The following is an 18,479-nucleotide window of genomic DNA, read 5'->3' as shown; positions in this document are numbered from 1 at the left end:
TGGCAGGGGATGATGGGAACTGTAGTCGATAACATCTGGAGGGCTACGAGTTGGACACCTGTGCTGTAGGGTATATAATTTCTAGTAAAAACTTGGCTACCAATTCACGGGTCTGGGTGAAACGTTTACCTTTTCCCCCCAATGGACAAAACTACAGGATCAGAATGATTTAGCACGCATAAGATGAAAAGTGACGGGTTTGCATTCCCACCTGGCGTTTACTCCCCAATAAAGCGCACCCCTAACCTTTACTCCCCTGTAAACGTGCGTGCAGGATCGGAGCTTTTGGGGTCAGCCAGCCAGCCAGCCAGCCAGGGTGGGGGGGGGGTTTGCCTTTGCACCTAGTGTCATGGGTGGGGGGGGGGAGTGCTGTGCGTGTCCGATCTCCGGCCTCGATGCGCGAAGGGGTTAACCCCACAGGGGCGGCCACACCAATGGCCCGCAGCGGAGCATGGCTAATCCCCGCGGCCGCTCCTCCCCTCCCTGCCCGCCCGCCTCCCTCCCTCCGGGGGCTGCAAGAGAGGAGGCTCCCCCGCGCTCCCCCAGTGGCTGCTCGCGCTGCACCGAGCCCTCAGCCGCTCCGGGTGGGCAGAGCCCGGGCGCAGGTTGATGTCTCATCGGTCGATTAGGCAGCCCTGCCTGGCGCGCCTCTGCAAACTTTCCGCCTCTCCCGGCTCCCCTTTCTGCAAAGCCGGCGGCGCGCTGAGCTCCCGGGCCATGCACTAGCCGCAGCCCATTCATTCCTCCGCCCGGCCCGGTTTTCCGGCTTTGCGAGTTGAATCCGAGGTTTAGCACCCGTGCAAATGGCGAGGGAGAGGAGCCGAGGCGCGCCGGCGGTGCCTTTGGTGGCCGCGCTGCTGCTGCTGCTGCTGCTGCTGCTGCTGCGGGGGGCGGCGGCCCAGCCGGTCTCTTTCCACGCCGACGGGAACGGCCACAGCTTGCACCCGCCGTACTTCAACCTGGCCGAGGGCACCCGGATTTCGGCCACCGCCACCTGCGGCGAGGAGGACGCCGGCGCCAAGAGCCCCAGGCCCGTGGAGGATCTGTATTGCAAGCTCGTGGGCGGGCCCGTGGCGGGCGGCGACCCCAACCAGACCATCCAGGTAGCGCACCCTAGCTCCGATCCGAAAACCGAGCCGGAGCCGCCGCCGGCTTTTGCACGGTGCCCCTCGCGTTGCGTTTGCGTAAAACGCGCGCCTCTTTGCGCCATCAGCGCAATGCGAGGTCTGGGGTGGGGGTGGGGGTGGGGGGTTGGAGGGGAAAGTTTAATTTTGAACGATGCATTGGAGATCAGACCTTTAACCCTCCCCAATCTACTCCCCCCCCCCTCCACCATGAAGGCCGCTTTCAGCCACATTGGATAATGCGCTTCCAATGCGCTGTACCGATTGGATTCCCCTCTCTCCTGTGGCTCCTTCCGCACATGCAGAATAATGCATTTTCAATCCACTTTCAATGCACTTTGAAGCTGGATTTTACTGTGCGGAATAGCGGGTGAATTGGCGGGTGCAATTGCGAAAGTGGGTTGAATGTGCATTATTCTGCATGTGCGGAAGAGGCCATACATGTGAAACAGAGAAATCCGCTTTGAAGCCGTTGCAAAAATGCATCGGAAGCGCATTGAGGAAAGGCACCCTCCGGCATGTGTGGAAGCAACCTGTGTGGGGACTCCGGTCGGCCCAAAGCTTCCGCCACGGCAAGCCGGTTCGCCCTCCAAGTCGCCCAGACTTTTTGTTTTGGTTTCTGTGCCGGCTTTGAAACACACCACTGGGTGCCAGGAGCATTTGTTGACACATCTTTCTTTCTCTCTCAGTCACTCCTCCCCCCCCCCCCCCCCTTCCTCTCCCTGAGTTTGTTTGGCCAGGGGATTGATTCTGAACTAATGGGACAGGCGCACAAAACACCCTGGGGAAATGTGTGCGCGTTATGTGTGTGCGTGATGGGCGCACACTCAAGGGGCATGTTTGCTTTGAGCTCGGTGAAGTGCGCTTTTGAGGGCAGATTGGAGCAGACCTTTTTTGAGTCACTGGTGCTGAATCCCCTCTTATGGAGGGGTGTGTGTGTGTTTGAACTTTTCTTCCGTCTGTAGGGCGATCAGAGAGGACTCACTGGTTAAGTGGCGCCTTCATCACAGGCTGTGCATCCGTCGCTTCTGAGCCACCTGCCTTGGCGGCCCGGTGATGTGGCCATTTTTGGCTCAGTTCTCTGGATTAGCAATGGCGGGGGGGTGGGGGTAAAGCAGCGAGGAGCAGGTGGTAAGATTATCCTCACCCCCAACCTCACCGGCAGACAGCTGGTTTACAAAGTGGTTTCAAGTTACCTTGGTCTCCTGGGGCAGGATATCAGAGTTAGGGTGTTGTGGGTTTTCCGGGTTGTATGGCCGTGTTCCAGTAGCATTTTCTTCTGACGTTTCGCCTGCATCTGTTGTCTGGCTGGATGCCAACCACAGATGCAGGCAAAAGGTCAGGAGAAAATGCTACTGGAACACGGCCATACAACCCAGAAAACCCACAACACCCTAGTGCGAAAGCCTTCAATATACTGATGTCTGAATTCTGTGTTCGCCTGTACGCGTTTGACTGGCATGGAATCGTGGTAACCCACCCCCTGCACTGAAAATGCAATTTTTATTTTCGTTTTTGCTTGTATTCATTCGCCAAACGTAAAGGGCGGGTGGTGGCAGAAAGCGCCGTCAAGTTCACCTCCAATTTATGGCGACCCCGTAGAGTTTTCAAGGCAAGAGACGTTCCAAGGTGGTTTGCCGTTGCCTACACTGTGCCATTGGGCTGACAGAATTTGGAGAGAACTGTGACTGGACCGAGGTCACCCAGCAGGCTTCGTGTGGAGGAGTGAGGAATCGGACCAGATTTCTCTAGATGTCTGCCGTTCTTAACCACTGTATCCTGCCAAAATTCGTCATTTCTAAGTCTCGATTTCAGAGAATCGTGTAGTTCAGGGGATCCCAATGTTTTTGAGCATGTGAGTATTTAAAAAAAACAGCCTCTACAGCACAGGTGTCAAACTTACGGCCCTCCAGATGTTGTGGACTACAGTTCCCATGATGCTGGCAGGGGATGATGGGAACTGTAGTCCATAACATCTGGAGGGCCGCAAGTCTGACACCTATGCTCTACAGGAAGTAGAGCACAACAGAATATCTCCCTGATGCTATCAAGAAGGATATTGACAAGCTGGAAGCATATTGACAAGCTGGAAGTGTAAGAGGTCTGGAATCCATGCCTTAAGAGAGACTTAGGGAGCTGAGAATGTTTAGTCTGTTCAGTCTGGAGAAGTGAAGGTTAAGGGGGGACATGTTTAAATATTTGAAGGGATGTCATGTCGAAGAGGGAGCAAGCTTGTTTTCTGCTGCCTCAGAGACTAGGACCAGGAATAATGAATTCATGGTGCAGGAAAAGAGATTCCACCTAAGCATTAGGAAGAACTTTCTGATTGTCAGGGCTGTTCGACAGTGGAGTTCACTACCCCGGAGTGTGGTGGAGTGTCTTCTGGAGGATTTTAAACAGAGGCTGGATGATCCTATGTCAGGGTGCTTTGATTGTGTGTTCCTGCATGGCAGGGGGTTGGACCTGATGGCCCTTCTGGTCTCTTCCAACTCTATGATTCTATGAGACTCCTCTTCTATGAGATTCTGCCTGGGAAGATGGAAAGCCTGAGGGAGGAATGGAACCAACTAAGGAAAGCTGGGGTGTTTACGTGTCCTCCTAATCATTTAAATGAGGGCAGCCAATCACGAGCCCTGCTTTACCGCGGCCCCACCCACTTTTGGAAAGGCTCATTGGGCATCAAGGAAAGGATTGTGGGGGGCTATGCTGCCCCTGGGCAACTTATCGGGGAACCCTGAAGTGGTTGATTAACTTCCTCGCTGTAAAGGTGGTTAACTTTGGCGGGTCTTAAAGAGTGTGGAAAGTGTCACCAAGTCTCAACTGACTTGCAGTGCTCCCCGGTGTGGTTTTCAAGGCAAAAGACGTTTATCATGACCCCGGTATTCCTTGCTGATTGTGCAAATACTACCCTGTTTCCCCGAATATAAGACATCCCTGGAAAATAAGACATAGTAGAGGTTTTGCTGAAGTGCGAAATATAAGGCATCCCTCAAAAGTAAGACGTAGCAAAGTTTCTGTTTGGAAGCATGCCTGACGAACAGAATACAGAAATATAAGACATCCCCTGAAAATAAGACATAGCGCATCTTTGGGAGGAAAAATTAATATAAGACACTGTCTTATACTCGGGGAAACACAGTAGCCCCACCAAACCCTGCTCATCTACTACCGTGTTTCCCCGAAAATAAGACAGTGTCTTATATTAATTTTTGCTCCCAAAGATGCGCTATGTCTTATTTTCAGGGGATGTCTTATTTTTCCGCTCCACAGTTGCATGCTCTGGTCGACGGGCATGCTTTCAAACAAAAACTTTGCTACGTCTTACTTTCAGGGGATGCTTTATATTTAGCACTTCAGCAAAACCTCTACTATGTCTTATTTTCAGGGGATGTCTTATTTTCGGGGAAACAGGGTAAGATCTAATGAGATCAGGCTAGCCCAGGCTATCCAGATCACGGTCCTTAATAGATCTGAAGAAAAAATGGGCTGGTGCATTGGTGCATTTCATCCTGCAGGCAATAATAATAATAACAATAACAATAATTGCCCTTTATGATTAAAATATATCACGCGAAGTATCTCCTTACAACAACTATTGTTACACCCTATATTCCAGATTGGGGTGCTAAGGCAATGAGGCTTTCTTAAGGCCACTCCGGGAATTTATGACAGATGAGATTTGAACCGGGGATTTCTCGGTTTACAGCTCACCTCGTTAGCTACTGAAGGTTGGCTCACATAGCTATCCTACCGTGTTTCCCCGAAAATAAGACAGTGACTTATATTAATTTTTGCTCCCAAAGATGCGCTATGTCTTATTTTCAGGGGATGTCTTATTTTTCTGTGTTCTGTTCGTCGGGCATACTTCCAAACAAAAACTTTGCTACGTCTTACTTTCGGGGGATGCCTTATATTTCGCACTTCAGCAAAACCTCTACTACGTCTTATTTTCAGGGGAAGTCTTATATTAGGGGAAACAGGGTAAGAACAGCTTCCACACATGCAGAATAATGCACTTTCAATCCACTTTCAGTGCACTTCGTAGCTGGATTTTACTGTGTAAAACAACAAAATCAGCTTGCAAATAATTGTGAAAGCAGATTGAAAGTGCATTATTCTCTATGTGCGGAAGTTCCCAACGTTGCATACGCATATGGGGAAATAACCCAGCTTTTCAGAGTGATGGTTCTCATTAACTCTTTTCCAAGCCGTCTTCTTTTTCCCACCTTCTCAGACATTGGAAGTTTGAAGGATGTACTTCCTGAGGATTTTTCAACAGGAAAGAGATTTCCGAAGATAAGAGATGAACAAGAGAGGACTTGTCTTAGAGTCCTGCGAGCTGTTAAGAGGCATTTTGTATTTTATTTTTTTTATGACCGGAGGGTTTCTTTCTTCTGGGAATGAAAAAGGAACTTCATAGAATTCAGTGTTTTTACCTGTACAGAGTTTCTGCGACATGCTTCTCATACTCTGGCTCAAGAGGTTGTAAATGGCTCCTAGAATTTGTACTTATGCTTTATGGAGCCCTCTAAGTTCCTGCATTATTATTTTGCAAGGCATTGCTTAGCATATGTAGCAGCCCTCATCTTGCCCAGTCTTGTCGGACCTCGGAAACGAAGCTGAGTCAGCCGTGGTTAGCTCTTGGATGGAAGACCACCAAGGAAGTTCAGGGTTGAGCCGCAAACCATCTCTGCTCCTCTCCTGCCTTGAAAAACCCACAAGGGGGAACTTAATGGGATCAGCGTGAGTTAGTTGCAACTCAGTGGCATGTTAACTTGCTTAGACTGTGCTTGTGTGCAATATCTAGGTGGTCCGAAAATAAACTTGAGGATTTGCTACAGCCGTTCACTTCCTAGACTGGGATGCAAGCTCATTTTGCATCGCGCGAGGGCTTGAAGCAGCAGCTCCAGTAAATTACGTTCAAGGGATCCGTTTTTGTGTCAGAAGTAGGTGGGCATAAAGGTGGTTCCGCATGAAAGCTTTCGGCCCTCTTGGGTCTGCTGTGAATGGGTACCAAAGGGAAAGCCCTGAAAATAGTCTCACAAAGGAAATAGGTACCCTCTTTCTCTGCTTTAGTAGCGGAAAGCTTCTGTGTTCTGCCAACATTTCCATGCATTCCGACCTGTGCGTTTATTATACTTATTGGCCCTTTCAGAACTGATGTGCAGAGACACACATCATAAGAACATAAGAACAAGCCAGCTGGATCAGACCAGAGTCCATCTAGTCCAGCTCTCTGCTACTCGCAGTGGCCCACCAGGTGCCTTTGGGAGCTCACATGCAGGAGGTGAAAGCAATGGCCTTCTGCGGCTGTTGCTCCCGGTCACCTGGTCTGTTAAGGCATTTGCAATCTCAGATCAAAGAGGATCAAGATTGGGAGCCATAGATCGACTTCTCCTCCATAAATCTGTCCACGCCCCTTTTAAAGCTATCCAGGTTAGCGGCCATCACCACCTCCTTTGGCAGCATATTCCAAACACCAATCACACGTTGCGTGAAGAAGTGTTTCCTTTTATTAGTCCTAATTCTTCCCCCCAGCATTTTCAATGAATGCCCCCTGGTTCTAGCATTGTGAGAAAGAGAGAAAAATTTCTCTCTGTCAACATTTTCTACCCCATGCATAATTTTGTAGACTTCAATCATATCCCCCCTCAGTCGTCTCCTCTCCAAACTAAAGAGTCCCAAACACTGCAGCCTCTCCTCATAGGGAAGGTGCTCCAGTCCCTCAATCATCCTTGTTGCCCTTCTCTGCACTTTTTCTATCTCCTCGATATCCTTTTTGAGATGCGGCGACACCTGAAGGCATTGTTGCCTCTAGAGCACCTCATTTGTCCAACCAATGTCTCTTGCCTCTGGTTAAACAGGTTTGGCAGTTTCAGAAGTGCTGCAGAACCCTACAAACAGAGTCGAGCATGTGCTTCTTGGGCAGTGCTGTCCCAGGTGAAGGGATTATTGTCCCCACTGCACTGTATTTACCAACACTGGTGTATCTTAGAATCATAGAGTTAGAAGATACCCCCAAGGGCCATCCAGTCCAACCCCCTGCCATGCAGGAACACACAGTCAAAGCACTCCTGACAGATGGCCATCCAGCCTCTGCTTAAAAACCTCCAAAGACGGAGACTCCACCGCACCCGAAGGTAGTGTTGAACTGTTGAACAACGCTGTTGTCAGGAAGTTTTTCCTGATGTTTAGGTGGAATCTTTTTTTTCCTTCACCTTGAGTCTGGTTCAACAGGTTTGGCAAGTTTTTGAAGCCCTACAAAAGTTTACAAGCCCTGGTTACAGAGCCCTTCGGGGGTTGGGCGGTCTATAAGACTGAGAAATAAATAAATAAATAAATAAATAAATAAATAAAGAAAGAAAGAAAGAAAGAAAGAAAGAAAGAAAGAAAGAAAGAAAGAAAGAAAGAAAGAGAGCCGGCAGGAGCTACTTGGGCAGTGATGCCTTTGTTGGTCCTGTGTTCATCTCCTTGGGAAAAAAATAATGTTCTCTCTCTCTCTAGCCCTAAGCAAAGTGCAATGAATTTTGGGAATATAGGTGTGAAGAGAAATGCTCAAACTCTTTAGAGGAATGTGGGTGGGAGATAAGGGTGTGTTAAGGATAAACAATTATTACAGGCTTATGTCAAAGTAAATGTCTGCTGAGACCTGAGTGGAAGGCGAAAGGCACCTGGGGCTAAGAATTTCCTCGGAATGCAGATGGCAAAAGCGCGTTGCCATCGGAATGACTCGCGCTTGGCAGAATGCTTAAAGGCCGAGGGCATCTGGGAAGGAGGAGAGACAGGTTCCCCAGGAAGGGTTGGTAGAAACTAGGGGGGGGGGGGGGGGCAAGTGAAAAATGATTTCCCTTTTGCTTCCCAGTATTGTTGTAAATCCCAGGAGGGGAACCAGAGTAGTTGAGAAGCAAATGGAATTTGGAACCTCCTCCAATTCCTGCCTCGGGGAGATTTCAATTAAAATAAAAAAGGAGATTGAAACTGGGAAGGGCAGCCTTGCCGTTGCTAGAAAAGGTCCTTAAAGGGTAAGAATGCACTGTTGACAACCAAGATAATTCATGCCACAGTATTTCCCATTGCTCTGTATGGGTGTGAGAGGCCCCTTCCGCACACGCAAAATAATGCGTTTTCAAACCACTTTCACAACTGTTTGCAAGTGGATTTTGCTATTCCGCACAGCTTCAAAGAGCACTGAAAGCAGTTTGAAAGTGCATTATTCTGCATGTGTGGAATGAGCCAAAGTCGGACAGTGAAGAACTCTGACTTTTGGATTTATACTCCATTTTTCTCTCCTGTAAGCAGCTTGCAAACTGCGTCCCTTCCCCCCGTACCAGGGCTAAAAGCAATGACAGAGAAGCATTGTTTTGGTTGGGAAATGAACCATAAGCCAACAGATAGCCACTCTTAAAAGAGTTAAAACTCCCTTCTGCAGCACCCTGACCTAGCCCCGTGGCTGACTTTGAGGTTAACATACATCTCGGGGGAATCCAAATTGTTTTTCTTCCGTACTGTGCGTCGTTTGAGCCTAAGCCTGCCCACTGCGAGGGACACGGTGGCACAGTGACAAAGGACGTCCCACGCTTTTTCCATTTCTGCTGAATCGTGACTTGTTGGAGGTCTGTGCCAGATCTGAACACTGCAGTCCTGTTCTGTAAAATGTGCATTGCTCGTTGGCAATGCTCTTCGGTGAAAGTAATGAGGACTCTGCAACCAAAATCTGGGAAGAGCTAGGCCTTTCTGTCGGCGGTTTTGCACGCACCTTAAGAATATGAAGCTGGACCTGAACGCCAGGAAATGCGAGAGTACCTGAAATATTAATGCCCAGGCCCTACCGTGTTTTCCCGAATATAAGACAGTGTCTTATATTAATTTTTGCTCCCGAAGATGTGCTGTGTCTTATTTTCAGGGGATGTCTTATTTTTCCTGTGTTCTGTTCGTCGGGCATGCTTCCAAACAAAAACTTTGCTATGTCTTACTTTCGGGGGATGCCTTATATTTCGCACTTCAGCAAAACCTCTACTATGTCTTATTTTTCGGGGATGTCTTATATTAGGGGAAACAGGGTAGATCCGTGGCTCTTGGCCTTTATATGTTATGTCTCATCAATCACTCAGTCAAAGCATCTGGGTCCCACCATGATAGAAACAAGAAGCCCACTTTGCCGAAGGACATTCATATGTCGAAAGGCCTCTTGTTACCCTTGTTATCCTTTACCATATGCTTTAAGTATGTCAAAATAATAATAACAACAATAATCATAGTAGTTTGGATTTATACCCTGTTTTTCTCAACTATAAGGGACACAGAGCAACCTCCAAACTCCTTGCCTTCCCCTCCCCTCAATGGATATAAATCCAAACTCCTCCTCCTCCTCCTCCTCACAAAGGCTCATTCCGCACATGCAGAATAATGCACTTTCAAACTGCTTTCAGTGCTCTTTGAAGCTGTGCGGAATGGCAAAATCCACTTGCAAACAGTTGTGAAAGTGGTTTGAAAACGCATTATTTTGCGTGTGCGGAAGGGGCCAAAGTGTCCACTGTGGGGAGAGGAAGGGAAAGAAGTTTGTAAGCCACCTTGAGTCTCTTTACAGGAGGTAGGAATCCAAACTCCTCTTCTTCTAACAAGATCCCCATGCAAGGGGCACAGAACAGGAGAACAGTATGATACACCAACAATAAATGTTCAAGGGCTAATTGTTTTGACAATATAATGAGAAAGTGCAGTTACTCATTCCATTGAAGTCAGCGAGGCTTACAAGGGTAATTCTACTTAAGATGACACTCACAACCATGCATGTGGCAGGAATCCAGTTAACCACCATTACATATCCATTTTTTAGATAAACGTGCCAAACTTTAACAAAAGCGTAGACCAACTGGAACTGGGTCAGAGGATGGAACCAAAATGGTGGAATAGAAAGCAATTCCTGTGAGGAACGGTTGAAGAAACTCGTGGAGGAGGAGGCCAAGGGAAGCCATAATTTCACTCTTCTTACAATACATTTAAACTGAGCATTATGGTACATTTCCTAGCAGTGAGGACAGCTGAACAAACGGAAGGTTACGCAGCTGGGTGAAAAGCGCTCTTCCACTTGAGGTCTTCAAGAAGAGGCCTGACAGACATCTTTAGGGACCTACAAGCTATTTCTGTAGCAAACAGAGGGTTCAACTACATCACCTGTAACACCCAGAGGTGGGAACCAGCAGGTTCTCACAGGTTCCCGAGAGTAGGTTACTAATTATTTGTGTGTGCCGAGAGGGGGTTACTAATTGGTGATTTTGCCATCGCGATTTTTTGCCTTAGTTTCACGCCTCCTCCTCTCAGCAGTAGCCGCAGGAACCTTGAAGCAGCTCTAGCAGGAGGTGCACCGCCTGTGTGTGGCAGCCTGTGCCTGCATGCATTCGACTTCCTCGCCCAAGGATCGGCACTGCAGCGGCTGCGTCCTTGCCACAGCTCCCCACCCAGGGAATGCCACGCCCCTGGAATACGCGGCCACGCCCCCATCATGCCCCGCCCAGCCCCATTGGCGCTATGCCACAGTTTGAATCCCACCACCATGGGAACCTGTTACTAAAATTTTTGGATCCCACCACTGGCAACACCCCTTCCAATTGTGATTCTATGCTGTATTTGTAGAATGGAAAATACCCCCAGTATACAGTACCATTTCCCGTGTGCATCTCCAAAAGAACGAATCAGTAGCAGGGCTTGCTTTGAATGTGTTACGCTCTCAGCCTACCTGCCCAAATGATCAATATGAAAACTCATCAACGAGATGGCCTTTGCAACGCACCCACAAAAGCCTCTAATCTAATGGCCTATGCTTTCTGCCTACATCTAACTCTTCCAACGCTCCTTGTCAAATGCTTTCCAGCCAATAACTTGTTTTGTTGGGAAATGACAAGAAGCAGAACAGTTGAAAGGGTTAGGCCCAGCTTAACTGGCGAGACGCAAACAGCACAGACTATTGTAGCTTCAGTCTAGCAAAACTGAACACTTCACTCTCTGATGTGCCACACCGCTATCACTTATTTAATCCCCAGGAGAACTGAAATCTCTCATGAGAGCCAGCGTGGCGTAGTGGTTAAGAGCAGGTGGATTACAATCTGGAGAACTGGGTTTGATTCCCCACTCCTCCACTTGAGTGGCGGAGGCTTATCTGGTGAACCAGATGTGTTTCTGCACTCCTACATTCCTGCTCGGTGACCTTGTGCTAGTCATAGTCCTCTCAGAACTCTCTCACTTATACCTCACAAGGTGTTTGTCGTGGGGAGTGGAAAGGAAAGGAGTTTGTAAGCCACCTTGGAGTCTCCCTCACAGGAGAGAAAGGTGGGGGGTATAAACAGGGGTGTACTCTAGGGCAACCACTGGCGCCCGGGGACAAAATCCTGAGTTGACTGGGCCTGGCCATGCATGGGCTGGCCAACCCTCCCCCACCATGACCAAAACAACAATGATTTTTTTTGTACCAGCTCACAAAACGCACCCTCCCCACTTCCCATCAAAACACATACATGGCTCCCTTCTCCCCACCAACTCTTTTCCCTAATTTCCTCAATCACAACAACCCTATGAGGTAGTGGTTGTTAGCCTGAGAAACAACTCCAAGCCCGTGCAAGTGGGTATACTCAAGCATGTAAATCTCTCACAAATCACCCCCCAGCAAAACATTTACCAAACAAATGTCAGCGATCATCTCTCACAAAAACACCTCCAGTGGAACTCCACCCCCCAAACAGCATCACTTTCAATGGTGTTTAAACTAGGGAGCTCAGATTCTCTTTAAATCTACCTTAAAGGGAGAATCTTGGGGTCCCCGGTTAAAACAGGCAATTGAAAGTGATTCTGTTTGGGGGTGGATTCTCCCCACCCTGAAACAGCATCACTTTTGAGAGCTGGAGATTCAGGATGAAACAAATAGCAGATTCGGGCTGGAATTTTGGGGCAAATTTAAAATGTTGGGGCACATTTGGACAAAAAAGTGTCCTGAATACATGTCCTGCCCACAACATGGAACAAATGCTGTAATGTGCAAAGTATTTGGGGCTTTTGGGGGGTATTTTGGTGTTTTTTCTGGCCTGCAGGGAGCGTATCATTTTTAAAGCCAAAGCGGCAATCTACATGATTTCAGGGACATCATCCAGGAGATCTGTCCTGATGATACCACCTGAGTTTAAATAGCTGAATGTTTGGTTCCAGGGGCAGCAAAGTTACATGGATCTTCAAATGGAATGCCCCCATTTCCTGGAGGCAGGCTTCTAAAGGATAGACAGCACCAGGACTTTCTCAAGGTGGCTCCAAGAGGCCTTGAGTAATAGCATCCAAAGCTTGGTGAGCTTTGCTTCCGGGAGTGGGGGGTTTGGAGAGAGTTCTGAGAGAACCTCAGCCCACAGGCTTCTCTCATGTGCAGGAGCTGGGAAACAAAATAAGCCTTTTGGGGGCCCAGTAAAATTGAACCCCCAGAAGCAAAGGTCTCCCCAAACCTGGATGCTGGCCAATACCAGGGAGGGCCCTCCTGGAGCCACCCCTGAAAGTCTGGTGCCCTCTATCTTCAAAAAAAAATGTGCAGCCTTGCCTCCACACACTTCAGAAATTCCCCCATTGGCTACAATGGAGCAAAGTCACTGCAAAACAAAGAATCTTGGGCAGATGTCTTGGGGTGCTCTGGAAGGGTGGGGAGTTTTTAAAGCAGCATGACACCAAATTTCTTTCAGAGTATCATCTGTTAACTATTCCTATGATGCCACCCAAGTTTGGTGAAGTTATGTCTCAGGGGGACCAAAGTTATGGTCGTGCCTCAAATGGGTAGCCCCCATCTCAGGTTAGCTCCCATTGAAAACAATGGGAATGGGGGCACCCACTTTGGGGATCCATAACTTTGCTGCCCCTGAACCAAACATCACCAAATTTGGGTGGTATCATCAGGACAGTCTCTTTGGCTGGTACTCTGAAATTTTGGTGCCGCTAGCCTTAAAAATGCGCCCACTGCAGGCCGGAATGTGAAAAAACACTTAAAACATTTAAAAACACACGAATCGAATCTCCTTGAAATGTTGGTTTCCACGTGACCAAATGGGAGGTGCCCGGGGACATAGGGTACCCCCTGTCCCTAGGCAGGAACGCCACTGGGTATAAATCCAAACTCTTCTTCTTTTTCTTTCCAATAAGGTTCAGCCTGCCCTTTTTTTTTTCAGGCTGAAGAAAAAATGTTTGTTTGTTTTTTCAAAAAGAATTTCACTAATGCTTCCAGTTTGGAAGCTCAGACAAACCAGTCTAGGAAACAAAATCTCAGTCAAAGAATCCACAGCATTGAAGCCACACCGGAGACCCGGGAGAAGACAAAGGAAGTTTCACTGCAAAAAATCCAATGCCGAATCTATGAAGTCAAAGTTCTTTTATTGGAAATTGCCAGTACGATCCCAGAAAGGCCACATAAATGGGACCAAACTGCACTTGGAAGGACATGAATCAAAACTGGAGACAGAGAGGTACAAAGAGTTGTCAAGAGAACCTAATGCTTTATTTAAACCCCCATGTGCCAGTTTTATGTACTTGGCTAGAAATCTGATAATCTGACATGGAGGCATCACTGTGAGACAATTGCTCCTTGTCAAATGCTTCGGCGTGTATCCAACGATCCATCTATGGGAGGCGCACAGAGTTTTCCCAGATTCTTCTCTCTTCCTGCAGCCCCTTCTGAGCTCCAGAAAGATTATTTCTGAGGTTGTGGGATCCACGCAGAAGAACAACCGCATGGGTTGATGGAGCAAGCCAGGACAGGAAGACAAAAATCTACCCCTCTCCTCAGTGGATCTGCATTTGCGGAGCAATTTCATCCACCTTTCTTTTTTCAGTCTCTGCATTGATTCCACTGATTCCCTTTGGGGAAGGTGGTCAGGAGAGGTTACAGGAAGCTAATGGCCCCTTCCCAAGACATGCAGAATAATGCACTTTCAAACTGCTTTCGGTGCTCTTTGAAGCTGTGCGGAATGACAAAATCCACTTGCAAACAGTCGTGAAAGTGGTTTGAAAACGCATTATTTTGCGTGTGCGGAAGGGGCCAATGAGAAACGCAGGAAAATGCTGCATTCCTTGCACAGAGTGCCAATATACACATCATAGTCTTTAACATATTAGTGTTTTGAATTGTATTTCATTGCACTCATTGTGTTTCGCTGTAATCTGAAATGTGATTTATGAATTGCCGTTAGCCGTTTTGAGCCCCGCTTTGCAGTGGGAGGGCAGGATAGCCATTGAAATAAGTGCTGATCTCCCTTGCAAAATTTACAGCTTACATAGATGTTTTATGCTGAACTAGCATTTGGTCCTTCACCATCTTGGGGAGAGGAGGAGGAGGAGGAGTTTGGATTTATATCCCCACTTTCTCTCCTATAAGAGACTCAAAGGAGATTACAATCTCCTTGCCCTTCCCCCCCCTCACAACAAACACCCTGTGAGGTAGGTGGGGCTGAGAGAGCTCTGAGAAGCTGTGACTAGCCCAAGGTCACCCAGCTGGCGTGTGTGGGAGTGTACAGGCTAATCTGAATTCCCCAGATAAGCCTCCACAGCTCAGGCGGCAGAGCTGGGAATCAAACCCGGTTCCTCCAGATTAGATACATGAGCTCTTAACCTCCTATGCCACTGCTGCTCCTAGGTGGGACTGAGAGAGTTTTGAAAGAACTGTGATTAGCCCAGCAGGCTACATGTGCAGGAGCAGGGAAACATCCAGTTTACCAGATCAGAGTCTGCCGCTCATATGGAGGAGTGGGGAATCGAACCCGGTTCTCCAGATTAGAGTCCACATGCTTTTAACAACTACACCATGCTGGCTCTCTTAGAATGTTTGTGGAAGCTATAATCAGCACAGTTCAGAGGTGGGATCCAACCAGTTCTCACCACTTCTCTAGAAGTGGTTACTAATTTTTTCTGAGTGCCGAGAAGGGGTTACTAAAGCAACCTCCCTGCCCAATAGGGACTGGAGGGGCGTGTGTGCGCCGCCGCCACTGTTTGAATCCCACCACCATCGGAACCTGTTATTAAAATGTTTGGATCCCACCACTGGCACAGTTGATACTTTGTTTGTGTATGTTTGGGATTTTGAAAGTGTGTTGATCACCCACACGGGATCTGGAGAAAGCAGACACCCTGAAAAGTGTACAGAGATTAAAATATTTTTTTTGGCCTTCAACTCGCAGCCAACACAGCAACCATGTAGAACAGGGGTCCCCAAACTTTTTAAACAGGGGGCCAGTTCACTGTCCCTCAGACTGTTGGAGGGCCGGACTAAAAAAAACTATGAACAAATTCCTATGCACAAATGATTGTAAAATGTTTGATTTCACCTTTCAGCCTTTCTGTCATGGTCTATTTTTAGAACAGTGACCAAAGTATGTCAAGTACAGGGTGGGCTCCAAATATTGTTGGGGAGGCTGTGGAATACCTTCCCCTGTAAAAAAAAGCAGAACTTTCCCAATGAAGCATTCCATCTAACCCAGGATCAGGTATCTTCCTGGGTTCTTCCTCCCTAGCAGCCAGCGAGCGATTCGCCAGCCTGGCTGATGCTAATGGGAGTGAGGCGGAACAGAAAGCCTGAGAGCAACACATGGAGTAGCCGAGAGGGAAGGGCGGAGCAGGCGTTGCCACATGTAAGGTTTCCAACTCTGGGTCAGAAAATTCATGGAGATTTGGGGGTGCCATCATGTAACTGCAATCAACGGCTGTTGGGGCCGGTTCCTCCTCTCCCTCGAGCTCCCACTGCACATGAATGGAGCCATCGCCGCCATGCCTGGCGGGCCGGATAAATGCCTTCAGGGGGCCACATTTGGCCCCCGGGCCGTAGTTTGGGGACCCCTGATGTAGAATGATCAAGGCAGGAGACATTCAGAGAGTATTGAATAGGGAAGTCCTGGTTAATTCTTGACATTTTCCCTTACTGACATAGAAGTCAGTCATTTTTATTCCATCCTGTCTTATTGTCCACCAGGATCAGTGGTTGAGGAGCCTTTTGTAAATGACATGGATGTGTGCTACACTGCTAGTTCTTGCAGAGGAAAACAGGGTTTAAATCTCTTTCATTTAAAAAGGGGAAGGATTCAATTTGTAAATCCTTGAAAGGAAGTGCTTTCATTTGAAGCTGTTTGTTATCTCGGTTTGCTCTGATAACAGCGGTATTGAATGCTTCAAGCCCATTCTGTAAACTGTTTGTCTTTCTTTAGCATTTCAATAGAATCTTTCAAGTCTACAGCATGCCCTGGTTTGGACCTGGGATCTTTTCCTGAGAAACTTATTGTTCCAATTTAACCTATTTAGTTTGCTTAGGTCTGTAAGAGAAAGATTTGTGGATAAAACAATTTTTGTGTCTGGTAGTTTAGCATTCTCTTGCTTAAGCGGAAGAGCCATTGGCCCTTACAGTACCCTAATAATATCCTCCTTCCTTTGTGAGAGAGACCTTAAATAGTTCATATTAGAGAAGCATACTGCCATTTTATTTCAAACCAGAGGAAATATTGGGTAATGAAGAAGAGTTTGGATTTATACTCCACTTTTCTCGATTGTAAGACGTCTCTAAGCGGCTTACAAACTCCTTCCATTCCTCTCCCCATGCCATACACCTTGTGAGGTAGATGGGACTGAGAGAGTTCAGAGAGAACTGTGATTAGCGCAAGGTCAGCCTGGCGGCTTCGTGTGGATGAGTGGGGAATCAAACCCAGTTCTCCACAGTTCTCCTATTATAAAGAAAATGAATGCAATTGTTTTACGTTTTACCTTTGTTTAAATTATGCAAAATTTCCCTCTGCCTTTGATTTAAGCCTGAAATAACCTTATATGAGCAACAAAAAGGTTTGGATATTTGTTTTGTACGAAATGATGCAAAATATTCAGAAAGGATGGAAGCTATTTATTCATGCTACTGTTTTCACCTTATGGTGAGTGGATCATGCATATGGTGTAAAAATGAGTGGAGAAAGAATTCCTATGCTTTTATTTTACTGGACAACAGGGGCTCATCCACATCTATCTAGATCCAATCTTGTCATGATGTAAAGGCATTGTATGAGCTATCACCACTGATATACATTCTGCAGATGACACTGGAAAGATTGCATGGTCCGACTCCTACCTTTTCACATATAGACTATGAAACTATTTTCAAGTCCCTCAAATCCAACACCCCCCCCCCCCACCATCAGTAGTTAAGATGTGTGTGTGTGGCAGGGGGGGACGGGATAATTGTAGGACTTCTGAGGTAAAATTGGAGCCATTTAATTTGTTTCTGACTATGGTTATAAGGTGTCTTCTAGTGACTGCAAACTTGGGACTTCAGTGGTGGCCTTTGTAGAGCAGGGGTCTTCAAACTATGGCCCTCCAGATGTTCATAGACTACAATTCCCATGAGCCCTACCACTTGGCCATGCTGGCAGGGGCTGATGGGAATTGTAGTCCACGAACATCTTGAGGGCCATAGTTTGAAGATCTCTGTTGTAGAGGAAGGTGGTTGATAGTAGATTTCCGGTAGGTCATATCTGGGCTCAGAGTTGTGAGAGCTCTTGCCTCGACCTCAGTCTCACTTTTTACAGGAGTGGTGTGATGCTTTTATGGGCAAAGAGAACGAGAAGAACTGCAGACAATATACCTGTAAGAGGTAAGCAGCTTAGCAGCTGGTCTACATACTCCTCTTGTGGCTGCTGTGAGATGAAGAGGAGAAAGAGTTTGGATTTATACCCCCCCTTTCTCTCCTGTAAGGAGATTCAAAGGGGTTTATAAACCTCTTTTCCCTTCCTCACCCTGCAGCACACACCTGGTGAGGTCGGTGGGGCTGAGAGAGTTCAGAGAGAACTGGGGCTAGCCCAAGGTCACCTATTGAGAAAGTAGGAGTGCTGAAACAAATTTGGTCCACCAGATAAGAGTCCACATTTGGAGGATAGGGGATTCAAACCCAGTTCTCCAGAGTAGACTCCACTTGCTCTTAACACTGAGGAAGTAGCAGTGCCATGTTGCGGTGATGTGGTTTGCAGTGGTGACCGTAACACTGTGCATGCATTTGGTAGCGTCTGCTTATTGCCCATCAGTGATGTAGATCCCGCTCTATGGGAACGTGCATAGTGCCCCCCCCCCCCACACATCTAGGCTGGCCTGGGCCGCTGGGCTTGATTATTAGCATTAAACCTAAGACCTAGTTTTGGGGGAGCAGTGTAGGTAACCCTGTTAAGCGCTGTTAAACCCCACTGATTTTCATGCAAAGAACTAAAGCGCGATCCTTTCCCTGGGAGTAAGCTGAGTTGCTGGCAATGGGACTTGCTTCTGAGTAAACCCTCCCAGGGTTGTGATTCACCCATTGGAAGAGTTGCACAGTTGCTT

At 47.6% G+C, this 18,479-nt stretch overlaps 1 protein-coding gene across 1 annotated transcript in view; it reads left to right on the top strand.

The window, feature by feature from the left end:
• Window positions 1-507: 507 nt before the first annotated feature.
• The window catches only part of LAMA5 (laminin subunit alpha 5), a 280,376-nt gene continuing 262,404 nt past the window's right edge, over window positions 508-18,479 (top strand). Inside the window, 1 exon segment of the mRNA XM_048497913.1 lies at window positions 508-1,103. Coding sequence (XP_048353870.1) covers window positions 804-1,103 — 300 coding nt within the window. The 5' untranslated portion in view covers window positions 508-803.

The sequence above is a fragment of the Sphaerodactylus townsendi genome, linkage group LG05 (genome assembly GCF_021028975.2).
Source record: "Sphaerodactylus townsendi isolate TG3544 linkage group LG05, MPM_Stown_v2.3, whole genome shotgun sequence".
NCBI lineage: Eukaryota > Metazoa > Chordata > Lepidosauria > Squamata > Sphaerodactylidae > Sphaerodactylus > Sphaerodactylus townsendi.
This window is presented reverse-complemented; position numbering and strand designations above follow the sequence as displayed.